Source organism: Pelophylax lessonae (assembly GCF_965119305.1).
Source record: "Pelophylax lessonae genome assembly, chromosome: 5".
NCBI classification, from domain to species: Eukaryota; Metazoa; Chordata; class Amphibia; order Anura; family Ranidae; genus Pelophylax; species Pelophylax lessonae.
In genome coordinates this window covers 32,334,985-32,354,053 of record NC_138772.1, presented here as the reverse complement: position 1 = coordinate 32,354,053, position 19,069 = coordinate 32,334,985, and the positions used below count along the sequence as shown (strand labels likewise).

General features: G+C 44.0%; 1 protein-coding gene across 1 annotated transcript in view; it reads left to right on the top strand.

Annotated features, from left to right (window-relative positions):
- The first annotated feature begins 245 nt into the window (after positions 1–245).
- AQP1 (aquaporin 1 (Colton blood group)) overlaps positions 246–19,069 on the top strand; it is a 54,148-nt gene continuing 35,324 nt past the window's right edge. The window contains exon 1 of the mRNA XM_082259838.1: positions 246–642. Coding sequence (XP_082115964.1) covers positions 247–642 — 396 coding nt within the window. The 5' untranslated portion in view covers position 246. The remainder of the gene's footprint in view (positions 643–19,069) is intronic.

Below are 19,069 nucleotides of genomic sequence, written 5' to 3'. Positions count from 1 at the left end.
AGTAAACGTAGGGACTGGGAGGAATTGGCAGCTTGGTAGAAGCTTTCATTGCATCTATGTAAATTTTCCTTCCTCCTTTTGTAGAACACCCCTTTCCTCTGTCAGACCACCCAACCCCTATAAATAAGCCACCACTTCAAATTTTTTGCTCAAAGCTCTGCTCAGTCTTTTGCAAGGAAGAACTTTTAAAAAAAATTATCAAAGTTAGAAAAACTTTTATTTTTATTGTCACTTAAAAAAAAAAAAATGGCAAGCGAATTCAAGAAGAAAGCTTTCTGGAGGGCGGTCATAGCGGAGTTTTTAGCCATGATCCTCTTCGTTTTTATTAGTATTGGTGCCGCTTTGGGGTTCAATTTCCCCATCGAAGAGAAGACGAATCAGACTGTCGGCCGGTCGCAAGACATCGTAAAGGTGTCTTTGGCTTTTGGGATATCGATCGCCACCATGGCTCAGAGCGTGGGCCACGTCAGCGGGGCTCACCTGAACCCGGCGGTCACGCTCGGGTGTCTTCTTAGCTGCCAAATCAGCATCCTGAAAGCCGTCTTGTACATCATCGCCCAGTGCCTCGGCGCCGTGGTCGCCACCGCCATACTCTCCGGTATCACCTCTGGCCTGGATAACAATAGCCTGGGGCTCAATGGGGTAAGAACATTTATTTTATTTGTATCAAAGTTGTATCTGTGTGCAGAATCCAAACTGAGGGGGATTAATATCATTGTATCATTTCCTGTAAAATATCAATCAATCAATTACCATATGCATTGCCTTTCTTTCTTTCTTTCTTTCTTTCTTTCTTTCTTTCTTTCTTTCTTTCTTTCTTTCTTTCTTTCTTTCTTTCTTTCTTTCTTTCTTTCTTTCTTTCTTTCTTTCTTTCTTTCTTTCTTTCTTTCTTTCTTTCTTTCTTTCTTTCTTTCAATACTCCAACAGTTCCTGCATACCTGGGAGTTTAGCGTGTTCCTGCCCACTTGTGTGTGTCCCAGCACCTCCTGTTACATTCATAATGGGCACAGCAGGTGTACAGACCTAGGGACTCAGCACAGGGATGGTGGGAACCCCTTATAATGGGCATAGCAGGTAAGAGGACCTGGTAACCTAGCACAGGTATGGTGGGAACCCCTCATAATGGACACGTCAGGGGTACAGACCTGAGAACTCAGCACAGGGATGGTGGGAACCACTCATAATGAACACGTCAGGTGTACAGACCTGAGAACTCAGCACAGGGATGGTGGGAACTCCTCATAATGGACACGTCAGGTGTACAGACCTGAGAACTCAGCACAGGGATGGTGGGAACTCCTCATAATGGACACGTCAGGTGTACAGACCTGAGAACTCAGCACAGGGATGGTGGGAACTCCTCATAATGAACACGTCAGGTGTTCATTTTGGCAGCAAATTTCAATTTAGTTTTAGTCTCAGGACTAAAATGGCATTTTACTTTTAGTCCCATTTTAGTCTTCTGGAAGTGTTTTAGTTTTAGTCGTATTTAGTCGACTAAAACTCCAGTACATTTTAGTCGACTAAATCATCCTACATTTTAGTCGACTAAAACATCCTACATTTTAGTCGACTAAAACATCCTACATTTTAGTCGACTAAAACGTCCTACGTTTTAGTCAACTAAAATTCATTTTAGTCATCTATAATCGAATGGGTGTAGTTCAATTGTAATTTTTAATGCATTATTTAAGCATTTCTCTACAATTTCCAAACTCATTATATACTACTGCTGGTCCTGGAGTGAAAAATCTAATATGTTATTATTTATGGTATTAAGCTTTGAGCATGCACCAGTGTTAATTTTGGCAGAAAATTTTGATTTAGTTTTAGTTATAGTCTTTTGACTAAAATGCCATTTTAGTTTTAGTCGTATTTTAGTCTTAAGACTAAAATGCCATTTTTGTTTTAGTCTTATTTTAGTCATCTGAATTGTTTTAGTTTTAGTCGTATTTTAGTCGACTAAAATTGTGTTAATTTAGTCGACGAAAACGTTTTAGCCGGTTTTAGTCGACGAAATTAACACTGCTCAGCACAGGGATGGTGGGAACCCTTCATATCAGGCACAGCAGGTGCACAGACCCTGGGAACTCAACACAGGGATGGCAGAAACCCCTCATAATGGGCACAGCAGGTAAGAAGACCTAAGAACTCAGCACAGGGATGCTGGGAACCCCTCAAAATGGGCACAGCAGGTAAGAAACCCTGGGAACTCAGCACAGGGATGGCAGAAACCCCTCATAATGAGCACAGCAGGTAAGAAGACCTGGTAACTCAGCACAGGGATGGTGAAAATCCTCATTATGGACACAGCAGGTGAGCAGACCCAGGAACTCAGCACAGGGATGGTGGGAATCCCTTATAATGGGAATAGCAGGTGTACAGACCTAGGAACTCAGCACAGGGATGGCAGAAACCCCTCATAATGGGCACAGCAGGTAAGAAGACCTGGTAATTCAGCACAGGGATGGTGGGAACCCCTCAAAATGGGCACAGCAGGTAAGAAAACATGGGAACTCAGCACAGGGAGGGTGGGAACCCCTCAAAATGGGCACAGCAGGTAAGAAAACCTGGGAACTCAGCACAGGGATGGTGGGAACCCCTGATAATGGGCACAGCAGATGAACAGACCCAGGGACTCAGCACAGTGATAGTGGGAACCCTCATAATGGCCAGAGCAGGTGAGCAAACCAGGGAACTTAGAAAAAAGATGGAAGGAACCCCTTATAATGGAGGACTTCAGGTGTGCAGACCCAGGAACTCATTGCAGGGATGGTGGGAACTCCTTTATAATAAGCACAGCAGGTCTATAGACTCATGGGCACAGTGCAATGATCTACCAAACACTAAAATATCAGTTTGTGGTGGTTTGACTGTTTTAATAAAATTGCATTAGCATGAACAGATGGTAGGAGTTAGATCAATCCATCTATCTATTAGGCCCCATTCACACTAGTGCGACTTGTCCCGCGATTTAGGACCGCAAAATCGCATGACAAGTCGTTTTCCATTATTTTCAATGAGCCACATTCATATCAGTGCGTTTTGAAGTCGCACCGACTTCAAAGTAGTTCCTGCACTACTTTGCCACGATTTTAATGCATATAGCCTTGCCATTGCTTTCAAAATCGCGCGTCAAAATCGCGGCAGAATCGCGATAAAATTGCGTCACATTAGTGCGAAAGGGGCCTTAGTCTCTCTATTGATTAACACATTCTTTAACATTCTTGCTTTAGGCTCCATTCACATTAGCCTGACTTTGATGCAACTTTTGGTATTACTTTGATCCGACTTTACATTCTCTGGACAAAAGTTGCATCAGAAGTCACACCAAAGTAGTGCAGGCACTTTTTAATTTGCACAGATTTGAACGGCTGCCATTGAAAAGAATGGGCTGCGACTTGTCCTGTGACTTTGATGTCCAAAGTGGCATGACAAGTCGCACAATTGTGAATGGAGCCTCAGCTGACATTATACAGCCATAGAAGCTCATCCCTTTGATCTGTAGATTAAATAGAATAGATATAAAAGTAACAAGGTTACTTTGTATCCTTATATTTTGTCTCTGAACATTGTTTATAAACACTGCTATGTTATATCTCTTTGTTTATACACACTGTGTAAGAAAAGTTTCTTTCTTTCTTTCTTTCTTTCTTTCTTTCTTTCTTTCTTTCTTACTTTCTTTCTTACTTTCTTTCGTCTACCCAACTTCCATCCTTGTTCTTTCTTTCTTTCTTTCTTTCTTTCTTTCTTTCTTTCTTTCTTTCTTTCTTTCTTTCTTTCTTTCTTTCTTTCCTTCCTCTCCCCTACTCATTGTCACATCTATCTATCTTACTATACAAACCCCATACATCTTCCTTGGGCTGTCCCTCTAGTATAGAACATTAATAAATCTGATATGTATGAAGGATGACTTTTGTTAATCTCTTTTCATCTTATCTAACATTCAGACAGATAGCGTTGTATGTAACCTACACATCCTTCCTCCTCTATGACAAGAAATTAGCGCTGTCATACAATCTCTATACTTGAGTCAGTAACAGAATTTCCAGTTCATTGGAGAGTTTTTTTTTTCCAGTGGGTGACCCCCTCCCAATTGTGGTCTAGATAACAGACCCGGTTGGTCAAGGCTACACAGGGCTTGGGTACATACAACCTGTACATTAGTATTCATGTCAGCTGTGGAAGGACTTTGATGTTCTCTAGGGAAGAAAGTCACTACTGTTTTCCATCAGAGGAAAACAAAACTTTCAGCTTTCCCATAAAACCTCCCACAGTAATAATTCATCCGAACGCTCGATGTTACTGTAAACTGGACATTACAAATATTTCTCGGTGACACCACACACCTTCTCACCAAATAAGTAAAAAAAAGGCACAAAACAAATTTCTTTATGTAAAAAAAAATGATATCTAGCCTCAAAGCAGGCACAGATAACCTATGCAGTTTCAGATGCTGAAGAACTAGGTGTCCCAGCATGCCCTGTCTGCTAGCAGCTGGTAGGATCTGCTGGGGACTGTAGTTCTCCAAAGCACAAGGGAACCAAATTGTTCCGCCTTGCTGTTAAAAAACAAAAAAAAAAACAAAGAAAAAAATGTCTATTTTCCAGGACGTAATTAAATTCCTTTAGAGGAATTCCACAATACGGAAAATGTTATTATGGATTGGGAAAAGGAAATACTGTTACTATTTATTAAAGGGAAGCTGAGTGGATATTCGCTGACACTTTAGGAAGTGAAGTTACATACCCACTAAAATCCCATAAAAGCTTTATTATGTTAACCACTTAAGCCCCGGAAGATTTTACCCCCTTCCTGACCAGGGGGTTTTTTTGCGATTTTTTACTGCGTGACTTTAACGGACAATTGCACGGTCGTACGATGCTGTACCTATAAGAGCTTTCTTTTGGTGGTATTTGATCACCTGTGCGATTTTTTGATCATGCGCTATAAACAAAAAAAGAGCGTAAATTTTGCAAAAATAACAATATTTTTCACATTTTTTTATATGAAATTCCCCCCCAAAAAAATGTAAAAATCAAACATTTTTTAACATTTTCGGCCAATTTGTTTTATGCTACATATGTTTGGTAAAAAAAAATCGCAAAAAGCGATTTTGATTGGTTTGCGCAAAAGTTATCGCGTTTACTAACAAAGGGAAAGATTTTTGTCATTTTTTGCGTTTTTTTTTTAACGAGTAATGGCGGCGATCTGCGATTTTTTTTGCGGGACTGCGACATTGCAGCGGACAGCTCAAACCCTTGACTGACATTTTTGACACTTTTGGGGGGACCAGTGACATTACTGCAGTAATCAGTGCTATACATATGCACTGTTACTGTAAAAATGACACTGGCAGTGAAGGGGTTAACTGTATTGGAGAGGGAGGGGTTAAGTGTGTCCTAGGGGCGTGTTTCTAACTGTGATTGGACATGGCTACTACTGTAAATACAGAGATCAACGGTTCTACATAGTAGAACCGTCTGATCTCCATTTTTACACAGGGGAGAATGACAGGCGGCTTGTTTACATCAGCCGCCTGCCTTTCTCCCTCTCTACCGACGATCGTAGTGTGACCGGCGGACATCGGGTCCGCCGGTCACACGCGCGGACTCCTCCGTGAACGAGCCAGGGTGGGCGGGCGCTCGCCCGCTATTGGCTCACAAGCCGGTCACAGGCTAGTGATGTATATATACGTCACTTTGCCTGGCCGGGGCTGACCGCCGCAGTATATGTACTTGCGGCGGTCAGCAAGTAGTTAAAGTAATATTTTTAAATTCAAAGCTTTCATTAAAATTATATTTGGTGATCCTGCCATGACGGGACATTGTTCAGGCACTTCCTGTTAAAGGGTGACAACGCACTATCCATGTCTACCAAATGTCCTCTTGTGTTGTCAAAATGGGGGAGATTTAATAAACCTATGGTGTGAATACACGATTAGAATATCGCCCGATCATTCGACCACCGACTTTTGAAAAAGTATTTGTCGGTCGAAAACGTTCCCAACATACACGGTCCGAATATCGCCCGACCGTTGCCCGCCGACCATCGAAACAGTGTTCGTCGGTCGAAAACGTTGCCAACATTAACGATCCAAAAGAAAAAAACATTACAGACCATGCGTGATGAGGTTATACAGATTTAAACTGAACGACCTCAACACCAACGTATAGAATATCGTTCTTTCGCAAACGAGACGACAGAAATTTTCGTGTTTTTCAAACGGTATTTTTTACGTTCACAATATCGATATCGCTCATTGATGGCTGGGCATTAACGAGTAGAATATCGGCCGATCGCTCGCTGAATGGAAATTTTTGGCCGGTTTTCTTATCGCGTATTCCAGCCATTAGAGCACACAGAATCTGGTCCAGCTGTGCATACTAACCAATCAGCTTCCAGGTTTTATTGTCAAAGCTAAATTGAACAAGCTGAAGTTAGAAGCTGATTGGCTACCATGCTCAGATGCACCAGATTCTGTGTGCTCCAGTTTTAGTAAATCTCCTCCCCGTCTCATAGGTTTCCAATGGAGATTACAAGTCACATTATACAGCTTTTACTAACATTATACCTGCTAATCCTGCCATGCATGGCATTTCCTGTTATAGGATGACAAAGCTCTTTCCCTGTCTATTAACCTCCCTGGCGGTATGATTCTTTTGGATTTTAGGTGCTGAAAGCGGTACCATTATTTTAGGTGCTGAAAGCATGTAATTCTTGTGAATGAGCAGCCCAAACCAACTGTATACATTTATTATACATATTATATATATATATATATATATATATATATATATATATGTATGTATACATATATTATGTATACATATATTATATATATATATATATATATACGTATATATATATATATATATATATATATATATATATATATATATATATATATATATATAATGTATACAGTTGGTTTGGGCTGCTCATTCACAAGAATTACGTGTGTATATATATATATATATATATATATATATATATATACATATATATGTATATATATATATATATATATATAATGTGTGTGTGTGTATATATATATATATATATATATATATATATATATATATATATATATGTATATGTGTATATATATACGTATATATATATATATATATATATATATATATATATACTGTATATATATATGTATATATATATATATATATATACATATATTTACATAAAAAGTACAGTAAAACTGCAGGAAAGGGCACTGGGGGGTAATGTAATGTGATTTTATTTTATTTTGAATGATATCAGTGTGTTTGGTGCATTTTACATTCGAATTTGCCGCCGGTTCCACCCCCCGGCGGACGTCACGTCGCCGGAGACGGAAGCCGGGGCTCGCAGACGATCGGGAGAGAGCTCCGCCGCCGCACACCGCTCGCAGACATCGCTGGATCCCGGAGAAAAGGTAAGTAAAACCTCCTCCAGCATCCAGCGATCTTCCTAGCGCTACCCCGAGTGTGACTCGGGGTTACCGCTTTTGACACTAAAATCTTACCCCGAGTCACACTCGGGAATACCGCTAGGAAGGTTAAATGTTTTCTTGTGTTGTCACCTTGTCTCTTAGCCCACATTCACACTACCGCGGCACGACTCTGTACTACTTCGGGGACGACTTGTGAAGTCCCGTGCACCGCGACTTCGGCGCGACTTGCACGGACTTCATATAATGAATGTCTATGCAAGTCGCTCCCAGGTCGTCCCGAAGTAGTACAGGAACCTTTTTCTAAGTCGGAGCGACTTGTGTCGCTGCTATTAGAACGGGTCCTGTAGCAGTCAATGGACCGCGAGGGACCGCGACTTGTCAGGCTGACAAGTCGCCTGACAAGTTGCGTTAGTGTGAATGGACTCTAAAGCTCTCAATGGACACTATCATTTTTAATTGCTAAACCTGGAGTGTGCAAAATCTGGTGCAGCTCTGCCTAGAAACCAATCAGCTTCCTTTTTTTTTTGGTCAAAGCTTAATTGAACAAGCTGAAGTTAGAAGCTGATTGGTTTCTAGGCAGAGCTGCACCAGATTTTCCACTGTCCAGTTTTAGTAAATCACCCAACCCCTACAAGTCACATAAGACAGGCACGGTCAACTGTGTTTACAGAGACTGCACTCTACTACAGGCTATAGGTTTCTCTCCTCTCTCCCGGCTGCAGGAACATCCCGGCTGCAGGATGCCAGACGTCCAGCATATATGTCGTCCAATAAAAGGAAAAGAGAGCCACTCGCCATAAAAAAGTTGATGTACACTTGTTAAAACCAGATGGATGCAGTCACAAATTCCACCTGGTGCAATAGACCATCATAGAGTTTTCACTCTATGATTGAGCTCTTTTGGTGGAATGAAACGTATAAAGCCCCGTACACACACGTCGAAAATTGGCAGGGAATTTTCGGCCAACGTCCGATCGGCCGATTTTCGGCTTGTTAGTATGATGCTTCCGACAACCGACTCCGACTTTTCGGCCGAAAAAAATATGGTGTGCAGACTATAAAATTTTGTTTGGCCGTCAACACAACGGCCGATTTTCGTGCAGTCAGTACAGATTTCAACAGGGAAAAATCTAATGAGCAAGTCTGGGCATGCTTAGTGAAGAAAGAACACAAAGAAAACAAACCAACACATGACATCACTTCTGAAGTAGAATTTTGTTGGGCGAGAAAATTCGTGTGCAGTCTAGGCACATTCCAACCAACAAAACACAACGTGGACAAAAGTCGGACGATCAGTCGGCCGATAATCATTGCGTGTGTACGAGGCTTTACACCATCATAGAGTTTTCACTCTATGATTAAGCTCCTTTGGTGGAATGAAATGTATTAGACCATCATAGAGTTTTCACTCTTTGATTTCGCTCCTTTGGTGGAATGAAACGTATTAGACCACCATAGAGTTTTCACTCTATGATTGAGCTCTTTTGGTGGAATGAAACGTATTAGACCATCGTAGAGTTTTTACTCTATGATTAAGCTCCTTTGGTGGAATGAAATGTATTAGACCATCGTAGAGTTTTTACTCTATGACAGGGGCGTAACTACAGGGGTTGCAGGGGTTGCAATTGCAACCGGGCCCAATGCTCCAGGGGGCCCAGCATTGGATAGGAGGGGCGGCAGTGGCAGCCTGTAGAGAAATCACTGTCCTCCTTTTTCCTCCTGTAGCTGCAGAAAGAAAATGGAGGAGATTGGTTCCTCTGTATGCTGCCCCCGCTACTCCTATCCAGTTCACTTGTGTTCTGCTGTCTCTGGGCCCCTGTGTGTTCCCCTGGTCCCCCCCCCCCCCACTGTGATCCCTCCCCTCTCCCGCCAGCCGCTGCAGGGGATGTGTCACAATAGAGAACCAGGAAGGAGTCGGTAAATATGTAATATTTACCAGCTCCTTGCTTCTCTAAATGGACAGAGTCATAGTCAGTGACATTGTAAAAAAATAAAATAAAATGATAAAAAAATACAATTAAAATACCAAAAAATAAAAACTGCTGACACCAGTGGGTGAACTTCCAGGATCACAAAGGTCACACTTGCGACCGGCCCTGAAATTCCACCACCGTGGGGAGGCCCCAAGATGGCAGGAAGGGGGCCCACTGCAAAACTTGTGAAAGGGACCCGCTGTGGGACCGTAATAAAGGGCCCCGCAAGGGGAGAAAAGGGCCCCAGGATCAGTGGGAAGAGCCCCGGGCTTGAAGGGAAGGGCCCCGGCCAGGGGTCCGGGGGGGGAGGCCTTCATGGTTTCTTGCACCGGGGCCCTGAAGGTTCTAGTTACGCCTCTGCTCTATGATTAAGCTCCTTTGGTGGAATGAAATGTATTAGACCATCAAAGAGTTTTCACTCTATGATTGAACCCTTTTGCTGAAATGAAACTTATTACACGAAGATAGATTTTTCACTCTATGATTAAGCTCTTTTGGTGTAGTGAAACATGTTCGACCATCATAGTTTTCACTATTAAGCTCCTTTGGTGGAATGAAAGGTATTAGACCATCATAGAGTTTTCACTCCATGATTAAGGTCCTTTGGGGGCGTGCGTGAAACATGTTAAAGTAGCTTTTGCAACATAATGTTGGCTTTCATAGAGAGCGGCTGTCTTTCCCTTCTTTGAAGGACCTATATGCTGAAGGCTGTTTTCACTATCAGGAAACCCTCCCTGAGAAGTGCCATGCAGCCATCCATGCAGAGCATGTGGATTGGACATTGTTGCAAAAAGACTGCAAGAGATCAGCAGCCCTGAGATGTACCAAAGCATGGCAATGAAGGTGAAAACAACAGTTAGGAAAAAGGTCACTTGTTTATGATGCACGGTACTTTAGCACCCTCAGTGCCATTCAGTTTGGATCCACTTTATCCCACGGTAGCCCTTCTATTTACTGATCCATACAGCAAACTGTAATTTCAGCAACCTGCATCTCAGCATCTCCCAGATAATGGCTACTGTTCTCCGAGATAAGGCTGGAGCTGGGGTGCATTGATAGCCAGATGGGTGTGGGGTGCTTAGGTGGAGAGCTGCATGCACACAAAGAATGCATTAGGGTAAAAATAAAACTTTCTGTCTTTAGAACCACTTTAATGTTATGAAAATCACTTTACATTTTAATCTGAAGTCGGTATAATTTTCACCATTTTTGGTGCATTTTACGGTGGTGGCATCCCAATTCATTATGAACTGGTAGCTTTAAGACAACGCACATTGAAACGCGGGAATACTTAAGGAGACATACGTCCCCTTCCTTCATTGCACTTTGGGTAAACCACCTGAATTTTCTTATTTTTTTTTATAATTTACAGTAGTGTTTTTTAAGAAAATTCAAGATATTTTCAGGTCTGGGTGATATTCAGGTCGCGCATGGTACACCCAACACGGTATACCTGATTGCAATTTTTTTCCTTACCATCAGCGATTTAATGCAAGAGCCCACCTGATTAGATAGGAAGGAAAACGAATTGTTGAGAGAGGTCCACACACTGTTGCCAGATCTAAAGGAGATTTGGTGGTGATTGGAAGGTGAATGGATCGTGGGAATCACAAACGTTTAACACATCCCATCCTGTTCTTGGACAATGGACATCTGCCTTACTACATTACATGTAGATAGATCCAATACCATTTTTTTTTGCTTATGTAGAGTAAAAGAATGAGATTGCCAAGCCATAAAGATTGGTCCAGACTAGAGTTGAGCGGACACCTGGATGTCCGTGTTCGGCGGGTTCGGCCGAACTTGAAAAAAAAGTCCGGGTCCGTGTCTCGGACTTTTTTCGAACTTTACCCGGACACCGAACCCCATTGAAGTCAATGGGGACCCGAACTTTCAGGCACTAAAATGGCTCTAAAAAACCAATGGGAAGGGCTAGAGTGCTGCAAATGGCAGCAAAATGTAGTTAAGAGCATGGCAAGTGCTCTTAAAAAAATTCCCCTTTAAATTTGTAATTTTTAAATAGCAGATTAGAACAGCAATTTGTAGTAAAATATAGCTGAACGCTGCACACAACAGACTGATAAAAATATATTTGTTTCTCCCTCCTCCTCTTCCTCCTCCTACTCCTCCTCCTCAGTGGGCTCAAGTGAGGGCAAAAAGATCGTTCACTGCACCACCCCCCACACAGCAAAATCGATGTAGATCGCTAACGGACGATTGTTCTGTCCTGTGTCTCCTATCTGTCCCTGCCTAATCTCTCCAGCCTGTCCCTAAAATGCTCAAATATCTTTCCCTGCCTACACTCCGACCTGTCCCTGCATTCTTTTCAGCACAATGTTGTTTTTCCCTGTCTGTCCCTAATCAGCAGCAGCCAGCACCGTTATGATGTGTGGTCTCTCCCTACACTACAGCAGAATGACGCACCGCGCTGTGTCTCTCGAGCTTATAAAAACATGGGTCACATGCTTCAGATGGCCAATCACAGCTACTAATACATTAGTAGGCATGGCTGGGATGGCGCACACCAGTTAAACGCTTGTTGATTGGCTGTTGAAAGCCCGCCATTAAAAGCGTGCCATTACATACAAAACAGGAAATAAAATTACCGAACACGGATTTTAAACCCGAACATACAGTAAAGTTTTCGGGTCCGTGTCCGGGTAACAAAAATCCAATTATCCGGTACGGACCCGAATAAAACAGTCCGTATTCGCTCAACACTAGTCCAGACATAAATTTTATTTGTACCAATAAAAGAGTTCATCAAGAATTGATATCCAATGCATTTCAATGCTTACTCGCCAACCCGTAACGGAAAATGCCTCTAACTACAACTTTAGGAGAAAATACCTCTTCACTTACCACTCTATTTACCAGATCCTTCTTGTACAATTACCTAAGCCCTGATGAAGGGGGACTTGTGTGTATTCTCCAAAACGTGTTGGCTGTTAAATTGCTAAATTCTTGTATTGTGACAAAAATTATATGTAGACCGACCCCTATGGCTTGGCACTTTCATCTTTTCACTCTATATAAGTTGAATTTCCCCTGTTGGAGTTCCATTGGGCATTAGAGAGCTGCCACATGTTAATAACCATTTGTTATCCACAATCTTATTTGTGGAAAAATTGGCGAGTGGATAAAACAAGCAAGGCAAGGATTGAGGGGAAAGCCTTAAATCAGTCTTTCTCAACCTTTTTAACACAGAGGATCCCTTAAAAAAGCTTCCCAGGCTCAGGGAACACCTGCTAAAAATGTAAATATCCTCAATTCATGATACATTAGTGTGATGGTCAGTGGGAAGAATGCTCCTTACACTTGTGGTCATTGGGAAGAATAACTCCCTTCCAGATAGCAAAAAGGATCAGTGGTGTCAGGGGAGCTTATCTGAGAGGCAGAAATTGATCATTGCTCAAGGAACCTCCAGTAACAGCTGAAGGGATCCTACAGTTCCATGGTTGAGAAACCCTGCCCTGTATAGTGTAGTTTCATTGGCTTTCCATAGCCACAAATAGGATGGGAAAGTGGAATTATGTTACTTACTCTGGATGGGTTGTGTCAAGGGTGATAAGACAAAATGTATGCCCTAAGGTAGGAGGCGACCAATATCGTTGGATTTTTTTTGTATGGCAGAAAAGCGGACTGATGTTACTTACATCTGGGTAGCTTGCAGCAAACCATCAAAATGGTAAGCAGGGCCGGTGCTTCCACTAGGCAAACTAGGCAGCCGCCTAGGGCGCATTGCCACCTAGGGGCGCAGCCAGGAGTCGGCAATCTCTCTCCATCATGAATGATTATTGTGAGCTGAGGGGAGAGGTGGCGGTAGGGGAGGAAGAAGGGACAGAGAAAGATGCCAGGTGTCTTGGGCAGTGGAGGAACTATCAGGCCCTGGCTTTCCACTACTGTTGGAGGGGCCCCAAGAGGCAGGAAGGGAGCCCACCAGAGTGCTGCCTGCATGATGATCCTCTTCAGCTGGAGCTGAACGGCCTTAACCCCAGGCAGGAAGTGACTCTCTGCACTGAGCTGGTCCCTGGGTGTTACATGGAGCATCCCTGGTATGAAAGGGAATCGGGGTCACCAGGTGTGCCATGGGGAATCAGAGTCACCAGGTGTGACATGGAGGATAGGGGTCACCGGGTGTGCCATGAGGAATTGGGGTCCCTGGGTGTGCCATGGAGGATTGGGGTACGCAAGTGTGACACGGAGGAACATCGGGGTCCCCAGGTGTGACATTAAGGAACATCAGGGTCCCCAACTGTGACATGGAAAAACATCAGGGTCTGACATAGAGGAACATTGGGGTCACTGAGTACGACAGCATGACATGGAGGAACACGGGGGTCCCTGGGTGCGACATGGAGGAACATCAGGGTCAGTGGGTGTGACAGCATGACATGGAGGAATATTGGGGTCTAAGGGTGTGACATGGAAAAACACGGAGGGACATTAGGGTCCCCGGGTGTGACATGGAGGAACATGGGGGGTCATTGGGTATGAAAGCATAACATGGAGGAACTATCAGATCAGGGTCACTGGGTATGACATAGAGGAGTATTTAACCCCTTCCCTTTTTTTTTTTGGGGGGGGGGGGGGCGCAAGTAGCTGGTCTTGCCTACGGCGTAAAATAGTCTAGCACCGGCCCTGATGGTAAGCAACCTGTCATCAAAAATGTGAATAAAAATCTCCATGTAGATCTTTCTTTCCATGGATGGTCACACTATATGCATAGAGAGAACCTGACCTTTGTCCCTCTGGATGGGCTGTGTCAAGGGTGATATGACAAGATTTATGCCCTTAGGTAGGAGGTGACCAATATCGTTGGATTTTTTTTTTTTTTTTTTTGTATGGCGTATGGCGCGGAAAATAAGAGAGCTCTTGTGTCCATGATGAAATCTATTTTATTGTTGCGGCTGCATTAAAACACCATATAATGCCTTTTAATACAGCTACTAAAAAGAAAGGTAAAGAAATAACATAAACAAATATACCAAATATACCTCTGTCTCACCTAATGAAGTAAATTGGTGTGATCCCGAAAAACTCAACAAAAGCATAAACCATAGACCAGGGCAGACAGGAGCCGTAAAGGAGGTTAATGGTGGGACCACGCAGCATATGTAGTACAAGGCTTTATTGAGAAAAAATTACATAAAAAATTAATACAGGAAAAGCCTAAAAAAACAAAAAAACACTAACCACCACCACACTATGAAGATAAAAAGGCAACGTTGTCTTGTCACCACGGCAGCTGCTCAACCGACCCGCACACACATACATACAGCTCATAGATTAATAGGCAGGGGCGTAACTACAGGGGTTGCAGGGGTTGCAATTGCAACCGGGCCCCATGCTCCAGGGGGCCTGTGCAGCTCCCCTGTACACCTGGATAGGAGGGACGGCGGGGGCAGCATGTAGAGAAATCACTGTCCTCCTTTTTCCTCCTGAAGCTGCAGGAGGAAAATGGAGGAGATTGGTTCCTCTGTATGCCGCCCCCACCACTCCTCCTATTCAGTTCACTTGTGTTCTGCTGTCTCTGGGCCCCTGTGTGCTCCCCTGCCCCCCACACTGTGCTCCCTTCGCTCTCCTGCCGGCTGCTGCAGGGGACATGTCACAAGAGAGAACCGGGGGGCCCTTCATGGTTCCTTGCAATGGGGCTCTGAAGGTTCTGGTTACGCCTTAATAGGTAAGTAATAGCCTGCATAACCAGGTGTGGGTAACCGGGCATTAGAAGTGTTTTAGACAGGAATCCACTATTCGGGTGAAGTTGCTGAAAAAAACACAGACAGCAGTCTTATGCCAGACAGTTACCACCTAGGTCTCAGCCCGGGGGTCACCTGGGACCTATCTATAGCACCCATCAGTCCACTTGGCTGGCTTGAATATCACAGCTTTCAGGTGAACAAGAGACCTTATCAGTCTACTATACTCACTGCACTAGAGATGGGTCCCCGATGACCCCCTAGATGAGACCTAGGTGGATTTTTTGCTTTTTATAATTAAATTGATCTTACTTATTGCACTTCAAAACGCCCTCTTGTGTTTCTTTGCCATGCAGATATTCCTTCTATCCAGTGGTGTATTTTGGTTTTGTGCTGCCCTAGGCAAGACTAAAATTGGGCGCCCCCCCTCCCCCTTCTATATAAATTTGCCCCACTCCTTCCTTTTTAACGGATGTGACTCCCTCCAAAATGTAAGTCCTACAAGTCCCAGCATGAACCCCTGCGATCTCACGAGAGGGGGGGGGGGGAGTGAGGGGGGGTAGGAGAGAAAGGGGGGTGGGTGAGTGGGGATGAGAGAGAAAGGGGGGGGGGTGAGGAAGGGAGCGAGGGAGGGGTGAAAGAGAGAGAGGGGGATAAGAGAGAGAGAGAGAGGGGTGGTGAGAAAGAGGGGGGTGAGAGACAGAGAGAGAAAGGGGGGTGAGAGAGAGGGTGGGTGAGAGAAAGAGAGAGGGGGATGGGAGAGAGAGAGGGGGAAGAGAGAGGGGGGTGAGAGAGGGGGGGGTGAGAGAGAGGGAGGATGAGACAGGGGGGATGAGAGAGAGGGGGGTGTGAGAGAGAGAGAAAGGAGGGTGAGAGAAAGGATGGGTAAGAGAAAGAGAGAGGGGCTGGGAGAGAGAGGGGGAAGAGAGAGGGGGATGAGAGAGAGGGAGGATGAGACAGAGGGGATGAGAGAGGGGGGAATGAGAGAGAGGGGGGGAATGAGTGGATGAGAGAGAGAGAGAGAGAGAGAAGAGGGGTGAGAGAGAGAGAAGAGGGGTGAGAGAGAGAGAGAGAACAGTGGGGGTGAGAAAGAGAAGGAGGGGGTGAGAGAGGCGGCTCTAGCAACCAGTGACCAATAGAGGCTCAGATGGAGGGGGGTGGGGGTGGGAGAGAGGGAGGATGAGACAGGGGGGATGAGAGAGAGGGGGTGAGAGAGAGAGAGAAAGGAGGGTGAGAGAAAGGGTGGGTGAGAGAAAGAGAGAGGGGCTGGGAGAGAGAGGGGGAAGAGAGAGGGGGGATGAGAGAGAGGGAGGATGAGACAGGGGGGATGAGAGGGGGGGATGAGAGAGAGGGGGGAATGAGTGGATGAGAGAGAGAGAGAGAAGAGGGGTGAGAGAGAGAGAACAGTGGGGGTGAGAAAGAGAAGAAGGGGGTGAGAGAGGCGGCTCTAGCAACCAGTGGCCATTAGAGTCTCAGATGGAGGGGGGGGGGCAGCTTTTTTGCTGCCCCCCTGCAAAGTGCTGCCCTAGGCCTGGGCCTTGTCGGCCTAGGCCAAAATACAGCACTGCTTCTATCTGCTGAGGAACTGCACTAAGTCTTATTGAAGCCAGCCAGCTAAGCCTACCCATTATATAGCCTATCAGTGATGGTGGACCTTGGCACCCCAGATGTTTTGGAACTACATTTCCCATGATGCTCACCTACACTGCAGAGTGCAAGAACATCATGTAGTTCATAAACATCTGGGGTGCCAAGGTTTGCAAATCACTGGCCTATGTGATCATTATGAGCTCTCCAGCTTCACTACTCTGGAGTTTACACAGTTTTGCGCTGTGACAGATTTGGTTTATTGCAATCTCAGCAATTGGTACTGGCATTATATCACTTGCGCCAATGGAGTGCACAATTATTGAATATATTATGTATAGAAGGGTAAGCTGCTAGTTCAAACGGTAGGTGTGATTGTTATAGGGTGTGGGAAAAACTGCGCTAAACCCAGTGGTGGAGGGCGTTAGAATCCTACCACATATATATGTAATGTGACAATTACATTTTGCAAAAAGGTCAATAAGGTGGTGCTTAGGTATAACTACCTTGTGCCATACAGTATAGAAATATATATATATATATATAAAAATATAATGAATATGTCACAAAAACAGTGTGCATATAAATAATATCAGTGTAAGATCAATAAGGAAAATTAAACACTCAGATATTAACCACTTTACCACCGGAGGATTTTGCTGTCTTACTTCTGGGCCACTTTTTGCGATTCGGCACTGTGCGACTATAACTGACAATTGCGCGGTCGTGCGACGCCGTACCCAAAGGAAATTTACGTCCTTTTTTCCCCATAAACAGCTTTCTTTTGGTGGTATTTGATCACCTGTGCGATTTTTACTTTTTGTGCTATAAACAAAAAAAAAGCGTAAATTTTGAAAAAATAACAATATTTTTCACATTTTTTTATATGAAATTCCCCCCCCCCCAAAAAAAAATGTAAAAATCAAAATTTTTTAAAATTTTTGGCAAATTTTTTTTCTTTGGTAAAAAAAAAAATCACAATAAGCGTATTTTGATTGGTTTGCGCAAAAGTTATTGCGTTTACTAACTAAGGGAAAGATTTCTGTCATTTTTGGTGTTTTTTTTTTTAATGAGTAGTGGCGGCGATCTGCGATTTTTTTTTTTTGCGGGACTGCGACATTGCGGCGGACAGATGGAACCCTTGACTGACATTTTTGATACTTTTGGGGGTACCAGTGACATTACTGCAGTAATCAGTGCTATACATATGCACTGTTACTGTAAAAATGACACTGGCAGGGAAGGGGTTAATTTTATTGGAGAGGGAGGGGTTAATGTATGCCTGGTGCTTACTAACGTGTGGGGGGGGGGGGGGGGAGGTGACCAAGTGACACAGGGACAGATCGCATTTTCAGCTATGCAATCTGACCCTGCCTGTCACTTAGGAGATCCGCCCGCTTTGTTTACACATGCGGGCGGATCTCCAGACTCGATTCCCCGACGATCGGGGAAGAGCGGCGGTGATCACCGCCTCTCCTCCCCTGGCCCGACTCCCGCTGTGACTCAATACAGCGGGAGCGAGCCTCTGGCGAAGAGCGCGCGCCAACCCACAAGGGGAGGAATCCAGTGACGTAGGTCTACGTCGCTGGACAGGAACGAGACACTTTGCCGCAGTACAGTCAACGTGACCGGTCGGCAAGTGGTTAAAGTGCAATATGAGATTAGCAACTAAAGTGCTTTCATATAATCAGAAGGTGAAATAATAAAGTCCATATTATGGTGTAAATATTAAATAGTGCATAAAGTCCTTCTGTGCAAATAAATAGCAGGTGCTAGTGCACACACATATGCAATAGTAGTGTGACCCTCCACTTCACCTTCGGTGGTAAATGGTAAGATGGCCCACTTACCAAATCAAGTGGATTCCTGCTTACCAGATCAAGTGGATTCCTGCTTACCAGATCAAGTGGATTCCTTTTGGCATACGCCAGCAGAAATCGGTACAGGCTTGGGTGTTTACTCTCAGATGGTTCCGGTTTCCTGGGGGTGCCTGGGGGTCCCCGGCTTGTGCCTATGTGCACTCAGGATATGGGAGAAGAAGAAAGGATCCTCATGGTGCAGACGATATTAAAAATGTTCCTCTTTATTGAGAAGTCTATGACACTTGGATCAGCACATTACAAAAAAAAAAGAGCTCTCTCAGTATATTGTTATTTTTGGCAGCCCCTTAAGAATAAATGACTGCCAAAACTAGAGATATTCACATTTTTTTGCTCCAATGTAACTTGGGAGTCATCAGTTGCCGGAAGTGGTGTCAGAAACGCATTTCTTAACCAGTGTTAATCTTGTTGTTGAAAATATTTTCACCAACTAAATGAAAACTTGTACTGAAGACTTCAGTCGACTAAAACGAAAACAAT